The 16,581-nt window shown below is 43.3% G+C and overlaps 1 protein-coding gene across 12 annotated transcripts in view; it reads right to left on the minus strand.

Annotated features, from left to right (window-relative positions):
• ASPH (aspartate beta-hydroxylase) overlaps positions 1-11,809 on the minus strand; it is a 223,489-nt gene extending 211,680 nt beyond the window's left edge. For 3 of the 12 annotated variants that reach the window (XM_073229578.1, XM_073229576.1, XM_073229581.1), the window contains exon 1: positions 11,258-11,807. In XM_073229578.1, the coding sequence (XP_073085679.1) occupies positions 11,258-11,342 (85 nt within the window). In that variant the 5' untranslated portion in view covers positions 11,343-11,807. Of the gene's footprint in view, positions 1-11,039; positions 11,181-11,257 lie in introns of those variants that run through there. The other 9 variants (XM_073229579.1, XM_073229588.1, XM_017657773.3 and 6 more) reach the window with 6 other exon arrangements.
• Between the last annotated feature and the right edge of the window lie 4,772 nt (positions 11,810-16,581).

The raw sequence follows: 16,581 nt of genomic DNA on the forward strand, positions 1-16,581 counted from the left end.
GCACCAATAATGGTTTGCACTCTGCTGTAAATGGACACCCCTCCACCCCCGCCCACACCCACACCCCCATTTAATTCTCTAACCATATCTGCTTTAGGGCAAAGGAAGCACCTAGAGCAGATGATAAGTCATACTACAGCCAGGCAAACCATCTGGATCTCACAGGGGGCCAAAGAACAGCCCAAACCCTTCAGCAGCGCTTATGTAACCATTTTTTGAAAGTGAGAACAAAATTTCTTCTGAGTCTAATAGGTTATCTACAGCTAAATCTGTCCTCAGGCATCATCAATCTGATCAGAACTAAACTACAATCAGTAATTTGCATGAGCACATAACCACATTGGCCAAAGGTAACTAAGACACGTCCCTGAAAAACAAGTATCAAATGCAAACCAAATGTCTGAAGCACTCTAATTTCAGGAGAATAAAATTTTAAAAAGAATAATGATAAGAAAATACTATCTTGGCTCTCATACTACTAGAAGAAAGTAAAAATGTTAAAGCACTAGATTCCAAAATATGCCTATAGTGGCACATAGAGAAGAGAAGGAAGAAATAAACATCCTAAGCTTTAGTACTCTAGTATGATTGGCCAGAACTGTAGGAACAAACCAAACATGTGTCTACCCAGGTAGGCTTACACCTGTAATTCTGGGAAAGGAAATCCTGGGGCAAAATACCTCTAAAAACCAAAATCAGTTAAAAGGAGAAATAAAGTTTTAAACCTGTTTATTGCTTACAAACTGCAGTCCGGGCCGTCTTTCTCCTGCTCCTGCAGAAGCAAAATCACCCCTCCCCTCACCTCTGGGGTACAGATAAGCCCTCTATTGCCCAGGTAATTAGCATTGATATGGAGATGAACTTCTCTTCAGCCCTGAGGATATTCAAATGCACTAATGCCAGGTGAGATATTCTGGGAATATTACAATTTTACCCACAAGCCACCTTCCAGAAATCTCGCCTTACAATCAACTCATTCCCATCTTCCGCAATGGTGGAGAAAACTGGAGCATTGTGACCAGACTACTGACATAACAATAGCAACAGCAATAAAATCATGATAATCCTCAAGCCTGAGGATTCAGCTAAATTCCAAGTCTTACGCAGATTAAGTCCATAGTCAGTCCATTCCACAGGCAGAGCAATCACTATATGGCAGTTGCAGCCAGAGGGCGCATTCAGGCCACAAAGACTGTAGGAGAAAATAACTTTACGGGCGATAAGATACATGTTTTAATGACACCAGCATAAACAAATCTTGGTCCATCAGGTAGGATGCATGCAAGAGAGTGGTCCTGTGATAGGACAATGGCAGGAATGGGTCTCGTCATGGTCAAGTATACCAGACTTTCAGCCCCATCCCTGTAGGAGTTAACAGATGGGTCAATATATAAGGCTATGGGATGTACATGCACTGGCCATAAAGATAAAACAAAACTTCCCTGCAAGATGCTCTTACCTCCTGGATGTTTTGGGTACACTAAGTCCGTGATTTTGGGGGGACATTCAGCTGTTAATCCAGAAATATACACGAGGCCAGCTTCCAGGCCTTTCCCCCAAGGTGCCAAAGGGCCAGCCATCGCTGGTCCATGTGTCGAAATGTCCAGAGCCACATCCATTCAACAGTGTCTCCAGGGTTCAGTGCAGTTGGGGCCAGCTGCAGGATGTTGCTCTGCTGGCCATATCCTAGCTTTAATAACTCTTCTTTGGTTTGCACATACAGTTGTATAGGAGAGGCAGAAAGATGTGTGAGAATATCCACAGGGCTCAAAGCTCCTTTACGTGGCTTCTCATTCAAACGCCACAGCACTGTCCATAGGCTAACTGACCAACCCCATAGACTATTGGTGTCCGACTTCAGGCCAGATTTCAACAAACCGTTGTGCCTCTCTATCCTGCCTGCCCTGGTAGGATTATATGGTATATGAAATTTCCACTTGATTCCTAATTGTTGCACCCATTCTTGTAACGCATGTCCAGTAAAGTGGGTGACTTGATAGCTCTCAAATACCTGAGGTCTGCCATAGGCTGCAAAGAGGCACTCCATGCCCCTCTTGCTTGTTTGCTGATCTGCACAACATGCAGGAAAAGCAACCAATAGGCCAGTAGCCATGTCCACACAAGTAATGGCATACCGATATCCTTCTGATATGGACAGAGGCCCAATATAGTCTATTTGCCACCTGTCAAGGGGTATCAGCCCCTTTACTATTGTCCCATGTTGCTGTGGAACTTAGTGTAAGTCCCTCTGAGAGCACACAGGCACTCCTCCTTCCAGGCTCTGCTGACTTCTTCAAAGGTCAAAGGCAAGCCCAACCAATGGGTTACAGCCCACATTGTCTTTTGCCCCACACGCAACAAACGCTGATGTAGCCATTGGGCCACATCAAAGGGAGGTGTTCCTTCTAGACAGCGCACCTGGGCCAATGCGTCTGCTTCATCATTCCCTGGGGATGCCAAAGGCAAATGGCCAGTCACATGATATATGGTAACTGTCTTAGTCTGACCAGAGGCCCATAGGTCTTGCCACAACTCTTGCCCCCAAAGGGGCCAGTGATCAACCATCCAATTGGCATGATATCATGTCAGTAGCCACAGGGTCAGGCCCTGATAGACAGCCCAGCTGTCAGTGCACACAGCTATGGGGAAGGCTTCTGGGTGATCACAAGCCATACTGCCTGCAACTAGGCCCATAGGCTGCTCTTCCCCTCTCCACCCTCCATCCATATTGTCTCAGGATGGAAAGCCACATCCCTCCACATTGGGGGCTGCCCACAACTAGAGCCGTCTGTGTACCAAGCATCTTCGGGTATAGGGGCTTTTCCCTTCTGATGAGGACTCTCAGATAGCAATGGCTCAAAAGCAAGTTCTTCCTGCTTTCCACTGGTATAGGTCACTGGCCCCAATAAGGGTTGGAGTTATCCACTTAAGGGGCTAGTAGAGAGGGTGCTACACTGCTGTAAATATGCGCCCCATTTGGCCAGTGTAGGTGTCTATGCCATGCTACTCCATGGCCTTTGAGTCCAGTCTCGCACCCACCCTGTGATTATTACCTTGGTTGGAGCTGTTCCAGCCTTGGGGTCCGTAGCCAGCAAGGCATGGTACACAGCAGCCAGCTGTTTCTCTATCAAAATGCCAGACCTCTGCTCCTTTCCACAGCTGTGACCAGAATCCAGAAGGTTGACGAGTCCGTTCAAGCCGCTGCCAAAGACCCCATTCATAACCATCTTCGGTTACATGAACATCTAGTTCACACAGGGCCTTGATGAGTCCGTTACATTCAAGGCCTGTATGGCCTTGACTGCCTGCTTGGCAGCAGTAAAAGCAGCTGCACACGTCTCATCCCAGTCCCTCCTGATGCCCTTTCATACCAGCCAGTATAAGGGCTTCAGAATTTCTGCCAAGTGTGGGATAAACACTCTCCAGTAGCCCAAAAGACCCAAAAACTCTTGTAATACTGCCACAGTGGTAGAGGTGGGGAAAGCCTGCACCTTGTCTATAACTGCTTCAGGAACAACTTTAGTTTTACCCAACCAGACAACCCCCAAGAATTTTACAGACAAACCAGGTCCCTGAACCTTGGTGCTGTCCACAGCCCATCCTTTTTCCTGTAAATGTTGCAACAGTCTAGGAACTGCCTCTTCTAAATCTGAAAGAGAATCAGATGTGAGCATAATATCATCAATGTAGTGACACAACTGTACTGCTTGCAATTCCTTCCATGTGGCCAACTCCTGGGATACAAGACCATGACAGATGGTGGGACTGTGGAGATATCCCTGTGGAAGGACAGTGAATGTCCACTGCGAGCCTTCCCACATGAAGGCAAACTGTTCCTGGCTTTCCTGTGCTATGTCAATAGAGAAGAAGCATTAGCAAGGTCTACTACATAATGATACATTCCCAGCTCATGGCTGAGGGTGTCCAGAATGTCTGCTATAGAGGGGACAGCAGCATGCAAAGGGGTGTGACTTTATTCAATTTCCTGGAGTCCAGTCATACACCAGGAGCCATCTAGCTTTCTCACTGGCCACACTGGGGAATTAAAAGGACTATGAGTGGGCTTATGATGCCCACCCTCTCCAACTCCTGTAGAGTTTCTCCAATTTCCTTGTGCCCCCAGGGAATTTATACTGCTTAGCATTTGTCACCTGCCGAGATACAGGCAGAGCTACAGGTGGGTGCTTAGCATGTCTCCTTAGAACTGCCTTTACCACAAGTACCCTCAATCTGAACTCACCTGCAGTAGTCTACAACCACAGGCCCTGCAGGATATCTACCCCCAAAATATATTCAGGTATGGGAGAAATGTACACAGTACACTCCTTTGGGGGTAAACACCCTATCCCCAATGATACTTGGGCTTTCTTCACTCTAACTGCATTACCCCCATAGCCATCTATCACAGCAGGGGTCCCAGGAAAATGCTCAGGGTTGCCATGAATCAAAGAACACTCAGCTCCCGTGTCCACCAGTGCCAGGACATGTTGTACATTCACAGGGGACCAATGAATTGCTAATTCTACATGTGCCCTCCGGTCCTCACCATGTCCCCCAAGGTGGGGACTTTGATGCCCCGCTCAGTAGAACTGCAATGCCCAATTGTCCTCCTGTGGGGGTGAGGGCTCAAGCAAATCCTGAGTCCTGTGTCCCAGGAAGTTTTTCAGGGTCACAGGCCAGGCATGAGGTCTTGACTCTGATTTCTGTGTCCTGGACCTCAGCGGCTGGAACTGTTGCTCTTGCTTTAATTGATGCGGCAGTTCTAACAATATTCTATTGGGCTGCCCATCAAGTTTTTCTTTCACTAACCTGGCCTTTATCAAATCAATCCCCATCTGTGTCTTTGAGACCTTCACGGGGCCTTTTGCACTTCTCCTTTCAGTCATAGCCTGTACTTCCTTCTGTGCCCTTATTGTTTCAACCTCCCCCAGATATGCTAAAGTACGAGTAGCCTCACTTACGGATTGCCCTACGTGGGGGGCAAGAGTATTCACTAGGGACCCAAAGAGAGATTGGGAGCTGTAGGTAGCACCAGATTTCTCATTCTTACAGGGCCCTGATGAACACCTCCTCATCAGGGCCCTGAGGGTCCACATTCTAGATGATATTTTTCATACCCAATTCCCACAGTACCTGTTGGAGCTCTGCATACTACTGGGAAAATATGGTAAATCACCCTGATTTGGCCAAACTACCCTGATGGCAGCTGTCAGCCATTGCAGGAGTGTCTGATTCCCTGAGAAGTGATGGGCATTTTGCAACCGCTGCCAGAGGAAAGGGTGAATTGTCAAGAAAGCCATTCTATTCATCTCAGTATCCGACACCCCCATATTCCAGAGATGTAAAAGCCATGTAGGCAGAGATTCCGATGACCTCTGCTGATACCTGATGCTCATGTCCACCAGCTCCAGCTCATCCTGGGTTAGGGACTGAGCAAAGAGTGTTCCACAACCTGGAGACAGGGCGGCTCCTTCCCCTGAGGAGACCATGGTTTTGTTTTTATTTTTCTTAATTACATCTGGGCAGGCCTTTAAAACAGGAGAAGATGGTACCTCCAGTAGTAGCCTAGGTAGCACATCCACCCATGGCCCCGCCTTCCCCTGGTCTCCCTCCAGCTCCTCCACCAATGGCTCCTCCTCCACCATCTCCAGAGCTGAAGGCACTACTCTTTCCTGCCCCTCCCCCATGGCCTCCTGCAACACAGCTTTTCCTGCCACCTCCCCCTTTGCCACTGCTAAGGAACCTTCCAGGAGCATGACCTGCCTTTTCAGTAACTGTCTCTCTTCTTTAACAGCATCCCATAGGTTATTGCCCAGCTCCTCCAAGAGATGCTGAAGTGTGTCTCTATCCTGCCTAAGTCCCTCTCTCTCCTATATAACATTTTCCACTATCTCGATGAAAAGAGACCCTACAATGCCAGCAGCTATATCGCCCCCTAAGGTCTCCAAGCAGTCTTCCAACTCATGGAGGGCTAATTCTGCAGCTTCTAGGGTTTCCACCCTTCCCCAGTTTTGGGAGAGACCCCACCTCTTTAAGAGGTACTTTACCCTAGACCAATTCCCCACTAGGGGTTCCCAAATTGGAAGCTCCATAGCTGAGGGTATAATAACAGGTGAAGGTGCACCCTCTGCCGCTGCATCCACTGGGGACCTCCCCGCCATCCACAGGGGGCCTTCTGGGCATTTCCCCAGCATTTCTAGGGGCAGCCCCCCTAAAGGTCACACCCATTATGACAGTTTTCGGGTTCATAGGAATCCTGCCAACTAATGCCAGATGTAAGTCCAAGGAGAGGAAATCCCTGGGCAAAATACCTCTAAAAACTGAAATCAGTCAAAGGGAGAAAAAAAGTTTAAAACTCGTTTATTGCTTACAAACTGCAGTCTGGGACCATCTCTTTCTCCTGCTCTGGCAGAAGCAAAACCATGCCTCCCCTCACCCCTCTGGTACAGATAAGCCTCAGTTGCCCAGGTAATTACCCACTGATACAGAGTCAAACTTCTCTCCACCCGCAGATATGCAAATGCACTAAAGTCAAGCAAGATATTTTGGAAATATTACAATTTTACCCACATGCACACAGTGCTGACCGGACACTGAGGCAACAGATACTGAAACACATGAGCCAGCTCCAGCATCCCCATGTCTGCAAACAGATGGCTGAGACTTTCCCCAGAGATTTGGGTAAATGGTAGCTGGGTTCTATGGACATAAAGGGTTTTAATAAAGGGAAGTTAATTTTTAAGATATTTTTGTAACTTGGTGCAGAATGAAGCCAAATCACTTAGGAGATGCAGTAAGTAGGGAAGACACTAAGTTGCTTATTTTCATATTAAAACAGTGTGCTGGAACACCACCAAAAGACTAAAATGTATCTGAGCTTTAATAAAGCAAAATACTGTTCAAGATGTCAGAGGGATTAGAGGGTAAATCAGCAACTTTAAGGTTGATGTGCAAATGGGATACTTACACCCCCCGAGTAGACAGAAATGTCTCCAGTGGTATTCAAAGCCACAGCATAAATATGGCCTCTAGAACATGCATAGATGCTACAGATAACAGAAAGTGATTTCTCTTGAAATAAATCATTAAACATTTTCAAGCACACAATGGCCTACTTAGATCTACAGCTGTATATTCTCCAAAGTTTTGAACTCACTCTTACCATTAGAGGTATTTCAGTGAAAACATCTGAGAAAAACGAAGGCATATAAATTGGTTTTAGGGCTATCACATCTCTGAAAGGAAAGGAGAGTAATTCTTCACATTTGAGGAGACTGGGATTAGAGATTTTGAGTGACTTGCCACATGGTTCTCAAATGGATAGGACTCTTCCAAACAACACTGCCTTTCAGGAAGGGGTGGAATTTGGAAAGGTTCATTCTATTGGTACTAGAGAGCTAAGGGGTTAAATTTTCAATACTAACTAAAAAATTGGGTGGTTAGCCCACTTGAGCCTTTATCTGAGTGACCTTGTTGGTATTTAGCTAAAAATGAAAACCTCTTATTTTCCAGTAATCTCTTTCAGACACATGAGTTTAAAGCAAGACTAAAACACACATCTTTTCTTTTACTTTCTAAGACCAATACAGGTTAATAGATTTGATCTTTTCTAAATGTGTTCAAGAATTCCTTCAGAATATTTTTTTTATACAAGTGTCACATGGCTTGGGCAGGCTGGACAAAATGTTGTTAACTGAACACAGAATAGCACACAGTTCTTAGAGTGGGAGAATTATGGCCTTCCTATCTTTTCATCTTATAATGATTAATGGCCATGACAGTCTGTGGATAAAGAAAGGGAATTTCACCAAGGCCACTTCATTCAAGGAAGCCAAAATGTAATGCATTTGTATCCAATAGTTACTAAATAGTCTAAGAAATACTGGAAGTAGAAAGAAAAAAAAATTCTCAGTGATTAATATCCATCAAGTGAATGTGCGAATGCACAAGGTTTACAGACAGTATACAATGCTTTTAATTCTAAATAAGATACACCTAAATAACTAATGCTGCTAGGGTCAAACTTTTACCACTAAATTTCAAACTCTGTTGGTAAGAGATTTTGAGAGCAGTGGTTGAGTTTTTAAGTAGTTGTCTGTCCATCAGCAGTTTTGATTGTGTACAGGACTGATTAAAACAACTAATTGTTATATAATCTAAAGCTTCAAATCAGAGGAAAAGGTGTTCTACAGTGACACCTACCGGTAAAGGGTAGCGTAAGTAGCACCATACTGTTGACAAACAAATCCCTGTAGCATGTTAGAAGCCACATGAAGACTGAATATTACTCAAAAGGGAAAAGCTAAACGAACACAAACATTACACATACTACCACCCAAATACTACAAAATAAGCTCAAAAGGACATCATGATCCTTCTTAACCAAAGATTTTCAACTCAATAAATCTGGAAGAGGTTTCTCTGGCCCCAAATGGCCATGCAAGATAAATTTTCACATGTAAGTTAAAGGTAAGATATCCAATTTACTTGTTCCTTTTATATCTGAAAGAGTAAAAGTGAAAAAGATAAAATCGAGCTCTGTAAGAAAGTAGACATTTTTATCAGCTTTCGATTTAAGTCGAAGAGCCAAATGAAAAGCAGACATTTGCTTTAAAAATATGCTATATAAAAGTTCCTGCTTCTAAACAATCACTTTTCAACAAAATGACCACCAAGATTAAATGGATAAGTCAGATAATCACTTTTTCCCTAAATTCATGACACAAAATACTAGGCCCTTTTCCCCCCATATTTTTACATAAAAATTTAAGAAATAATAATGTTTAATGTGATCAACTTCAGAGTCTCAATGCAAAATATCTCAAAAAACTTGTATCTGAGCCCATATACTTAGTTTTCTTTTAAAACTAAGATTTTCAAATATTCTGTTTCAAACATAATGTTAGTCAAAGGAAACTTAACTGGTGATATGGTAAAGGTACACTTTTCTTAATAACAAGGTATATTATGCCATAGAAAGCAAGAAGGATATTTAAGAATCTACTTCAACCAAAAGATTAATATAAAATCTTACAAATTAGAGAACCTAGAATTCAAGCGTTTATGGTATAACGAACGAACAACAGAAAACCAGGGTTCTCGTCTAGGATCCTCCACTAGTTAGGTTTCCAAGAACTACACAACCTTCAGTGAAGTAGGCAACCTTTCTGGGCATTAATTTCCTTATCTATAAGATGAGAGGAGGGAACTAAATGGGCCTTAGAGGAATGTCACGGCTAAAATTTCTTCAGCTTCTGCCTTTTCCCCACAAGCTGGTAATGGTTTGGAGGTCAGTGTCTGTACCCCAATGACAATAAACAGAGAAACAAAAAAGAAGTTTGCTTTATCTTTCAGGTATATCCTACTATAAGAAAACAGTACAAAAAGAATCACACTTTCACACTGTGGTGTAACTGTTTGCCACTGAAAGAATCCTCCTTTCTATCTCCAGGGCCTCTACCTGGCACACATTCAGAGCTCAATTTACTGAAAAAATTACTGCTGAAAAAAAATACTCATTATGTAATCTGCAAGACTCCAAAACCAACTTTTTAAATGTTTTGTGGGGTTTTTTGTTGTTGTTGTTGTTTTGTAATACAGGTACTTTTTCTCTTTTACATAAATACCCTCTTTTACATACTCTGTTTCATGACAATTATGAAATCAATGTGTAGGATGTTTAAAAGGCTGCAGATCCTCAAATATGGACACAGTTTGCTCTAAATGCCTGAATATGAAAGTCAGGATACGTTTAATTTGGGTCACATTTCCTAAATTTACTACCTGCCTGTTAAAATGGGTTCAGTCATTTAATCAGTGGGGGGTGGGAACACACTATACATTTCTTAATACTAATTCTTACTAGTAGCAGGCCATATAAAGTGACTTCCTCAGATGCCATCAGTCCTCTCTGCCCTTGAGACAAAAGATAAAAATGGAACAACGATGTGCTTCACAAGTAAATAGCTACAGAAAACTTTAGAAAACAACTTTTAAGTCTTATCCATCAGTTCCCTCTGCTTGGAGCCTGAGCAGCACAAACAAGTGTAGCCAGACCTGCCTGTGACACTTCATCTACTCCCCTGTTCGTTTAACCAACTGGAGTTTAAGGATAAGTGACAAAGGAACATAAACTTTTACTTGTGCCAAAGGTGAATATGTTTGCTTGAACTTTAAACTGTGTGTACCTTTTTCCATTTACAAAACAAATACTAGTTTTTAGAATGTGCATTTGTGCAATGACTTTAATTGCACTTTCACCATTTAAATGTATTCATTCACTCACTAGTAAATACGTACTGAGCACCTCTTAGGGGCCAGGCCATTCTAGGAATTAGGGAAAGGAATGAAGAGAAGAGGGCAAGACAGAAAGGCAATACACAGGAAAATAAATGAGACATTTTCAGATAGTCGCTAAGTGCTATTAAAAAGCTGAGTTATGACTATAGTTTTCTGATTTATTGTCGATATATTTAAAGAATGCATTACACGTAAACCTCAGGAAACAGTCTAAATCATCTGACATGATCATTTCAAATACGAAAGTTTGTAGATCACATTTAATATACATGTGTACTGTAGTTTCAGTAACCTTAATGTGAGTCAAAGGCAGTATAAAAGAAACCAAGAACCACTGAAATACGAGATGAAACAGATTTAAAACATCTGTTCTCTCTTTGCAGGCTAAGCAGAGGGATGAGAAAGGTGAATATCCAACACTCTTTTTAAAAAAGAGAAGACAAAGGGAAAAATTAGAGAAGCCAGGCCAGTATTCTACGGTGTTCTATGGTACTTTAAAAGCAACTCCAACGTATAAAGGCAAACAATTTTAATTTCCAAGAACATTCAGATCTGTCCCTCTCACCCCACCCCCAACTCCCCACAGAATAATAGCCTTTAAGTTGCTCAAAAGCTTCTGGTTGGCAGGAACTTACTTTCTCTGACTTTGGCTCATTTCCAAACTCCCCAAAATGTGCAAAACCGTTTCTCTTACTCCCACCTTCAGTTCCACGGAAAGCGCAGGAAGAGTGACCAGTTACCTCATCTCGGCTGCGCCTGCAGGTGAGCGGCCCGCTGGGCACCGGCTCCCCCTCCGGCCCGCCCGCCAGGCCCACCCAGCGCGGCCTCCACCCCGCGCCAGGAGGAGGAACGACGCGGAGGATGCCGGAGACGCCCGGTGGGATGCGGACAGACTGGCCCGCCGCGCCCGCCGCCGGCCCCACCCCCGGCCCCACCCCCGGCCCGGATCGCCTCTGACCTCTGCGGGCCCCGGGGCTGCTGCCGCCGCCGCTGCTGGAACTGCTGTTGCTGCCGCCGCCCTTGGCGTTCTTGCGCGGGGCCATTGCGCGCACCGCTGCAGCAGGAGAGAGCTGCGGGCTCCGACAGTGCGGTGACACGCGGGCCGCCGGGCCGCTGACTGGGGCGGGGGCTGCAGCGGGTGCGGGCCGAATCTCCTGCAGCAGCTCCCGTATCTCTGCACTGCCCGCCGCGCCTCCGAGGACTCTCCCCACTTGCCGGCTGCGCGCGCCCGGCCCTGGCGTGCGTGGAACCTATGACTGCCTCTGTAGACGAGAGCGCGCGCCTTACCGGAGCCTGGCCACGCCCCTTCCCTGTGGAGCCCGCCTTCTCCTCCTCGCCGGCGGAAGGCTGAGTGACGGGGGAAGGCCAATCACAAGGGCTTCTATAAGGGGGCGGATCCTGCCGCGCTTCCCGCCCCTTGCAGACTTGGGGCTCTTCTGACGCGGCGCAACCCTTTGAGCGCGAGCAGCCTTCGGCTTCCCAGTCAGTCTGGGTCCTTTGGAACGTGGCAAACGTGGAAACCTAGAGGGATCTCGCGAGCATTGGTAGACCCCGCACACTCGGGATGGGCGGGGCCAGGGGCGGGGCCGGCTGACACGTGTACAGCGTCCGGACGGAACGCGAGGTCTCAGGGCCTTTCCTGGGAATTTCGCTCACGTTCCACCTACTCGTACAGGCAGACGCAATGGAATGCAGTACGGCTTCTTGCGAAAGGGATGTGTTCCTTGTCAATATTAAGACATTTCTGAAATGGTAATGTTAGAATTAGTTCAAATCTTAAGTCATACGTAGTTGGTAAGTTCGGTTTTAGAGCAGGACTTGATTTCATTTATGCCATCAGTATTTTAAGATAATTAAGAGGTGCAAAGGTAATGTAAAACAAAAAAGACGTTATCTTGCCCAGGATGGCACACTCAATCTGAAAATCTCCCTCTGCCATGTCATTTTTCCTTCACCTCTCCAACCGTGCAGTACCTGTATGCAGTCAGTGCCTGGGCCCCAGATGGCTCTGAACTCTGCTCCTGGTCTTAAAAATATCTGGGTTCGTGGATGGCGACTTGAGGTCGGACTTCGTCGTGATCTTTGTGTCACCAATTGCTAGCACAATGTCTGGTGGGTAACACATGTTACAAGCAAGGAACGTTTGATGTTTTGCTACATTTATGGCAACTTCTTAAGACTTTGCCCCAGTTCCTGACCATGTTTCAGAGAGCCTCTGGGAGCGTCTCAAGAGGTCTCAGGAATGAGAGAGCAATGTGGCTTCTGGTTTGTATTCCTCTGCTCCAGCCCTGGCACTGGCAAGTCTCCTTGCCCACCCACCTCTTCTCCTGTAAATGGCTGAACACCCCTTGGCACTGCCTAGAGATACACAGAAGCCGATCTAGGGTTGAGATTCATATTGCATAATGGAGAGAAGGCTTCTGTTTCCTCTCTGTGAAATAGTTAGTTATCAAGATAGAGCAGGGGCAGGGGAGCTCCTAGTTTTTACTGAAGCAGCTCTCGTTTTTATCTTATGGCATCTCCTGCCTCCACACATCCTTTCTCGCATCCAGGCCCTCTCACACTACTTCGATGGAGGAGTTGTCGGGGGCAACTGGGCTAAGAGACAAATCTAAGTGATAGTATGTAATAGAAATTAATAATGAGGGCTAAGCTGAGAAAAACAATCCTCAAGATACTTGAACTCTTAAATTCTCAAAAACCCAGTTACTATGTTCTTTTTTCAGGGATGAGATAACGGAGGCCTACAGAGGTTGAACAGAGTTACTGAGGTCATAGAGCTAGTAAGTGATAGAACAGGGATATGAACTCAATTCATCTGGCTCTGAGGGCTAGGGTTCACATTTTCCTCCCAGGACTGGGCTTGATTTTCAGCAGAGAAAGTCTTGCCTGGCTCCCTTTTTAACAGGTGTCTCCCTGAAGCTTCCTTGGTCCAACCTGCAAAGATACGTCTGAAACCTGATGGTGGGTGCTTTTCAAAGTCCACCTCTTTGAGGAAATCAAGTTTCTTTGGTAACTGACTCCAGAATGTCATGAAGTGCTGCTTTGTTCCAGAAACCAAATCTGGTACCACTGAGAAGGTACATTCTTGTGTATCTGAGGTAGAACCAGGCCAAAACAGAGACTTTATAAATACAGATCAGAGGAAGTTAAAGGTTACCTGACTTCCTGCTTATATGACAAGGAAACAGCTACAATGACATTTATATACTCAGTATTCTAAAATAAAATTTACCACATTATTTATAGTATCAGGTATTGTCAGCTGTATCAATAGTTGAGTTTCAGAGACAAATTCCCCAAAGCTCAGTATCAGTATTGTATATTTTACATCATTTATACTTCCCTCTGTAGGGGCATTAAAAACCACAAAGCTAGCCTTGGGTCTGTAAATTTCTTCACATTGGTAGGTCCCTTTCTCAGCATTGGGATAGGGAGGTTATGTAGTCAACATATGTTTGAAGGTCAAAAGGTCAAAAATCCCTGTTAGCCTATCCTCATTTCTGTGATTTCTGAGTAAACTATGAATGAATCCTGAGTGAAGCAACGTTAAAAGAACCATGAAAACAACACTTAACTAGGACAATGTATTAAAATACTAATTTGATAGAGCTTTTGAACTAGGCCAAATGTGCCTTTCAGTTATTACCATAAACTTTCCATTGGCTTCACTGGGATTTGCAAGTGAGAACTTGAGGACAAGATTTGTCCTAGTTTTTTTTTTCTTATGTTGACCCTTCACAACCACCAGTCAAATGTTCTCCGAATTAGATATTTCTGGACTCATAGCTATTAAAACACTGTTTTAAAGTTGCATTTTAATCTGCTTCCTAGAAAGTGCCTCTAAGTAGTATGCAGTTCTCCTAATGTGGAAATTTTATTATTGCAAACTAAAAATGAATATTTCCTCATCTTTATTTATCATAGTAAATTCTGTGATAGTGGAAAAAATGAATTTCAACTGGTCATGATGCAATTGTATCAGGCATTAATGTATCATATTACATTAGTGGAATTTGGTGCAATGCAGGCTGTATTGGTAGATATAAAAGCACTTCTGAAACATTCAGGGTGTTCTCAAAGCAATTATTCCTATATGAGTTATATCTCAACAAGCAAATGAACTATTTTTAAATCAAAGCATTTAATGTATATTACCATTGGGAAAATAAGCTGGGCCTGTGGCTACATTATAAATATATAGAATGAATTTTTATAAGTCAAAGTAATTTTAAGTCAAGTCAAAAATAGATTAGAATTGGAAACATTGTGTTGTGATACCGAAAAATCATCTGAAAACATACTAGCTAAAAAAAATCTATCATTTCTTTTTTCATTTTAATTCTTTACATTTCCTATCAGGATTAGTACTTCCTAGTGCCAATGTTCCTACTAATAAGCAGCATTTAAGTAATAACTATAGCTAGGTCTCAAGTGTCCTGATACAGGGAACTCATAAAATGAATTGTTTCTTTTTAAGTCTCAGACTTACTGCCAGAAAGCCTCGTAAGCATGGAGAAAAAGTAAAATCATTGGAGAAAAATAACTAACTATAGGCGTGGCAGTACTGTTGGCTCATAAAAGAAAATAGTTTTGTGATTTAAGAGTCTTTAGAAAGTAAGAGAAGTCAAGAAAAGAAAAATGTGAAGGCGTCTCAAGGATTCAATTTGCAAGATAATGATTTTACTTGAACTCTGTTTGCCTTGAGTATCTAATATGTGTGTGTGTCTATCTGTCTGTGTAACTAAAGTAATTATTTCTGTGTCTCATGAAAATAACCATCCTCTTCAGGTGGAAACAGTTCCCTGATCAAAAGAAAAGAATCCTGCAACTTGTTTCCAGGATCCTTCAATTTTCATCAAATCTAAATACACAAAACAAATGTACTTGCCTTACAACAATAGTGTTATTACAACATGCAAAATGGAATCAGTTAGTCAACTTAAATCCTTGTTAGCTGATGGGAAATCATGCATACCCAACATAAGATTAGTATTGACTCAGCCCTTTTTCCATCATTCTAACTTGAAGCTATTCTGCAATTTCATAAACATATGACAAATATTATTGAGTCTGTACCAAAAAAAATTCCTAAAAGATTTTATCAAAGCACTTGATAGCACAGAAAATATGGAAGGACTCCTTGTATCATTGATTGCAACAAGATTTTATTAACCTAAAGACACTGCTAGTCTATTTTAATTTCTACAGTATTTCCTTAAAAAGTACAAAATCCATTACACTCAAAAATTGTTTAGTATTATATTGTGACCATAAACTAGCAATCTTGAATATTTTGTAATTCTTCAGGGAACTGCTACAATACTGACTTCATCACTTGATGAACTCATTTCTCTGTTGACAGATTCCTCTGAGCTAGAGACAGATACTAATACTCTAGATGGACACTGGAACTACTACTCCCAGTGCTTGGAAGCATATTCATCTAGTAAAAACATCTTTGAAATCACTTCCAAGTAGCTCTCTCACAAATTATATGATTCTATTTTCTCTACTTCTTTATGGTATCCATATTGCACTTAGCTTTCCTGGCTCCAACCCACAAGAAGCATTGAGGAATGCAGCTACCAACAGGCATCCTCAGAGGAGCAATTGTGTGAAAACCTAAGTGGAGAAGTTTTGATTATTTAGCCATATCCCAGGAAATCCTTCTTTTTAAAAAATTCTCTTCCCCAAATCTGAGAAAACTGAAATCAAATGTGAACAGCTTGATATAGTGCCTAGGATTATATAAATATAAACTAAATCACAAACGATACTCAGGGAACTCTGTGTAGACTGCAGACCAGGGTGAGGACTACCAGCCTCCTTGCCTGTGCACGGCTGCTGAGTCAGGCAGTGTCTAGCACAGACTAGGTATTATATAAACACTATCACCTCAGGTACTGTGCACCTGCTGTCCCTCTGCCTGAGGAAGCTTTCGCCAGGCAGTCCAGAGGGCCACAAGATTGTTCCCTCGTCACGTTCTCTGTTTAGTCCCAAGCCCTACTGTACCTCTCAAGACAAAATGTGCTCACTGGGCACTGTATGTGCAGGCGTGAAATGGTTAACCACTTAAACACTGGGAAGCTGCTTCTATTTGTAAGGGCTTAGTATATGAGAGCAATGGAGAAGAAACACAAAGTCAATGTCTTTTTGACAAAAGGGAAAATCTTTTCAAGTAGTACACAACCTAAGATTTTTATTATTTTCTTAAAAGTGGGTGTAGCCCTTTTGGCATTTATCCTATTACACAATTGTGGGCAGCCATGAGTAGCTAAA

Source organism: Manis javanica, chromosome 2 (genome assembly GCF_040802235.1).
Source record: "Manis javanica isolate MJ-LG chromosome 2, MJ_LKY, whole genome shotgun sequence".
NCBI classification, from domain to species: Eukaryota; Metazoa; Chordata; class Mammalia; order Pholidota; family Manidae; genus Manis; species Manis javanica.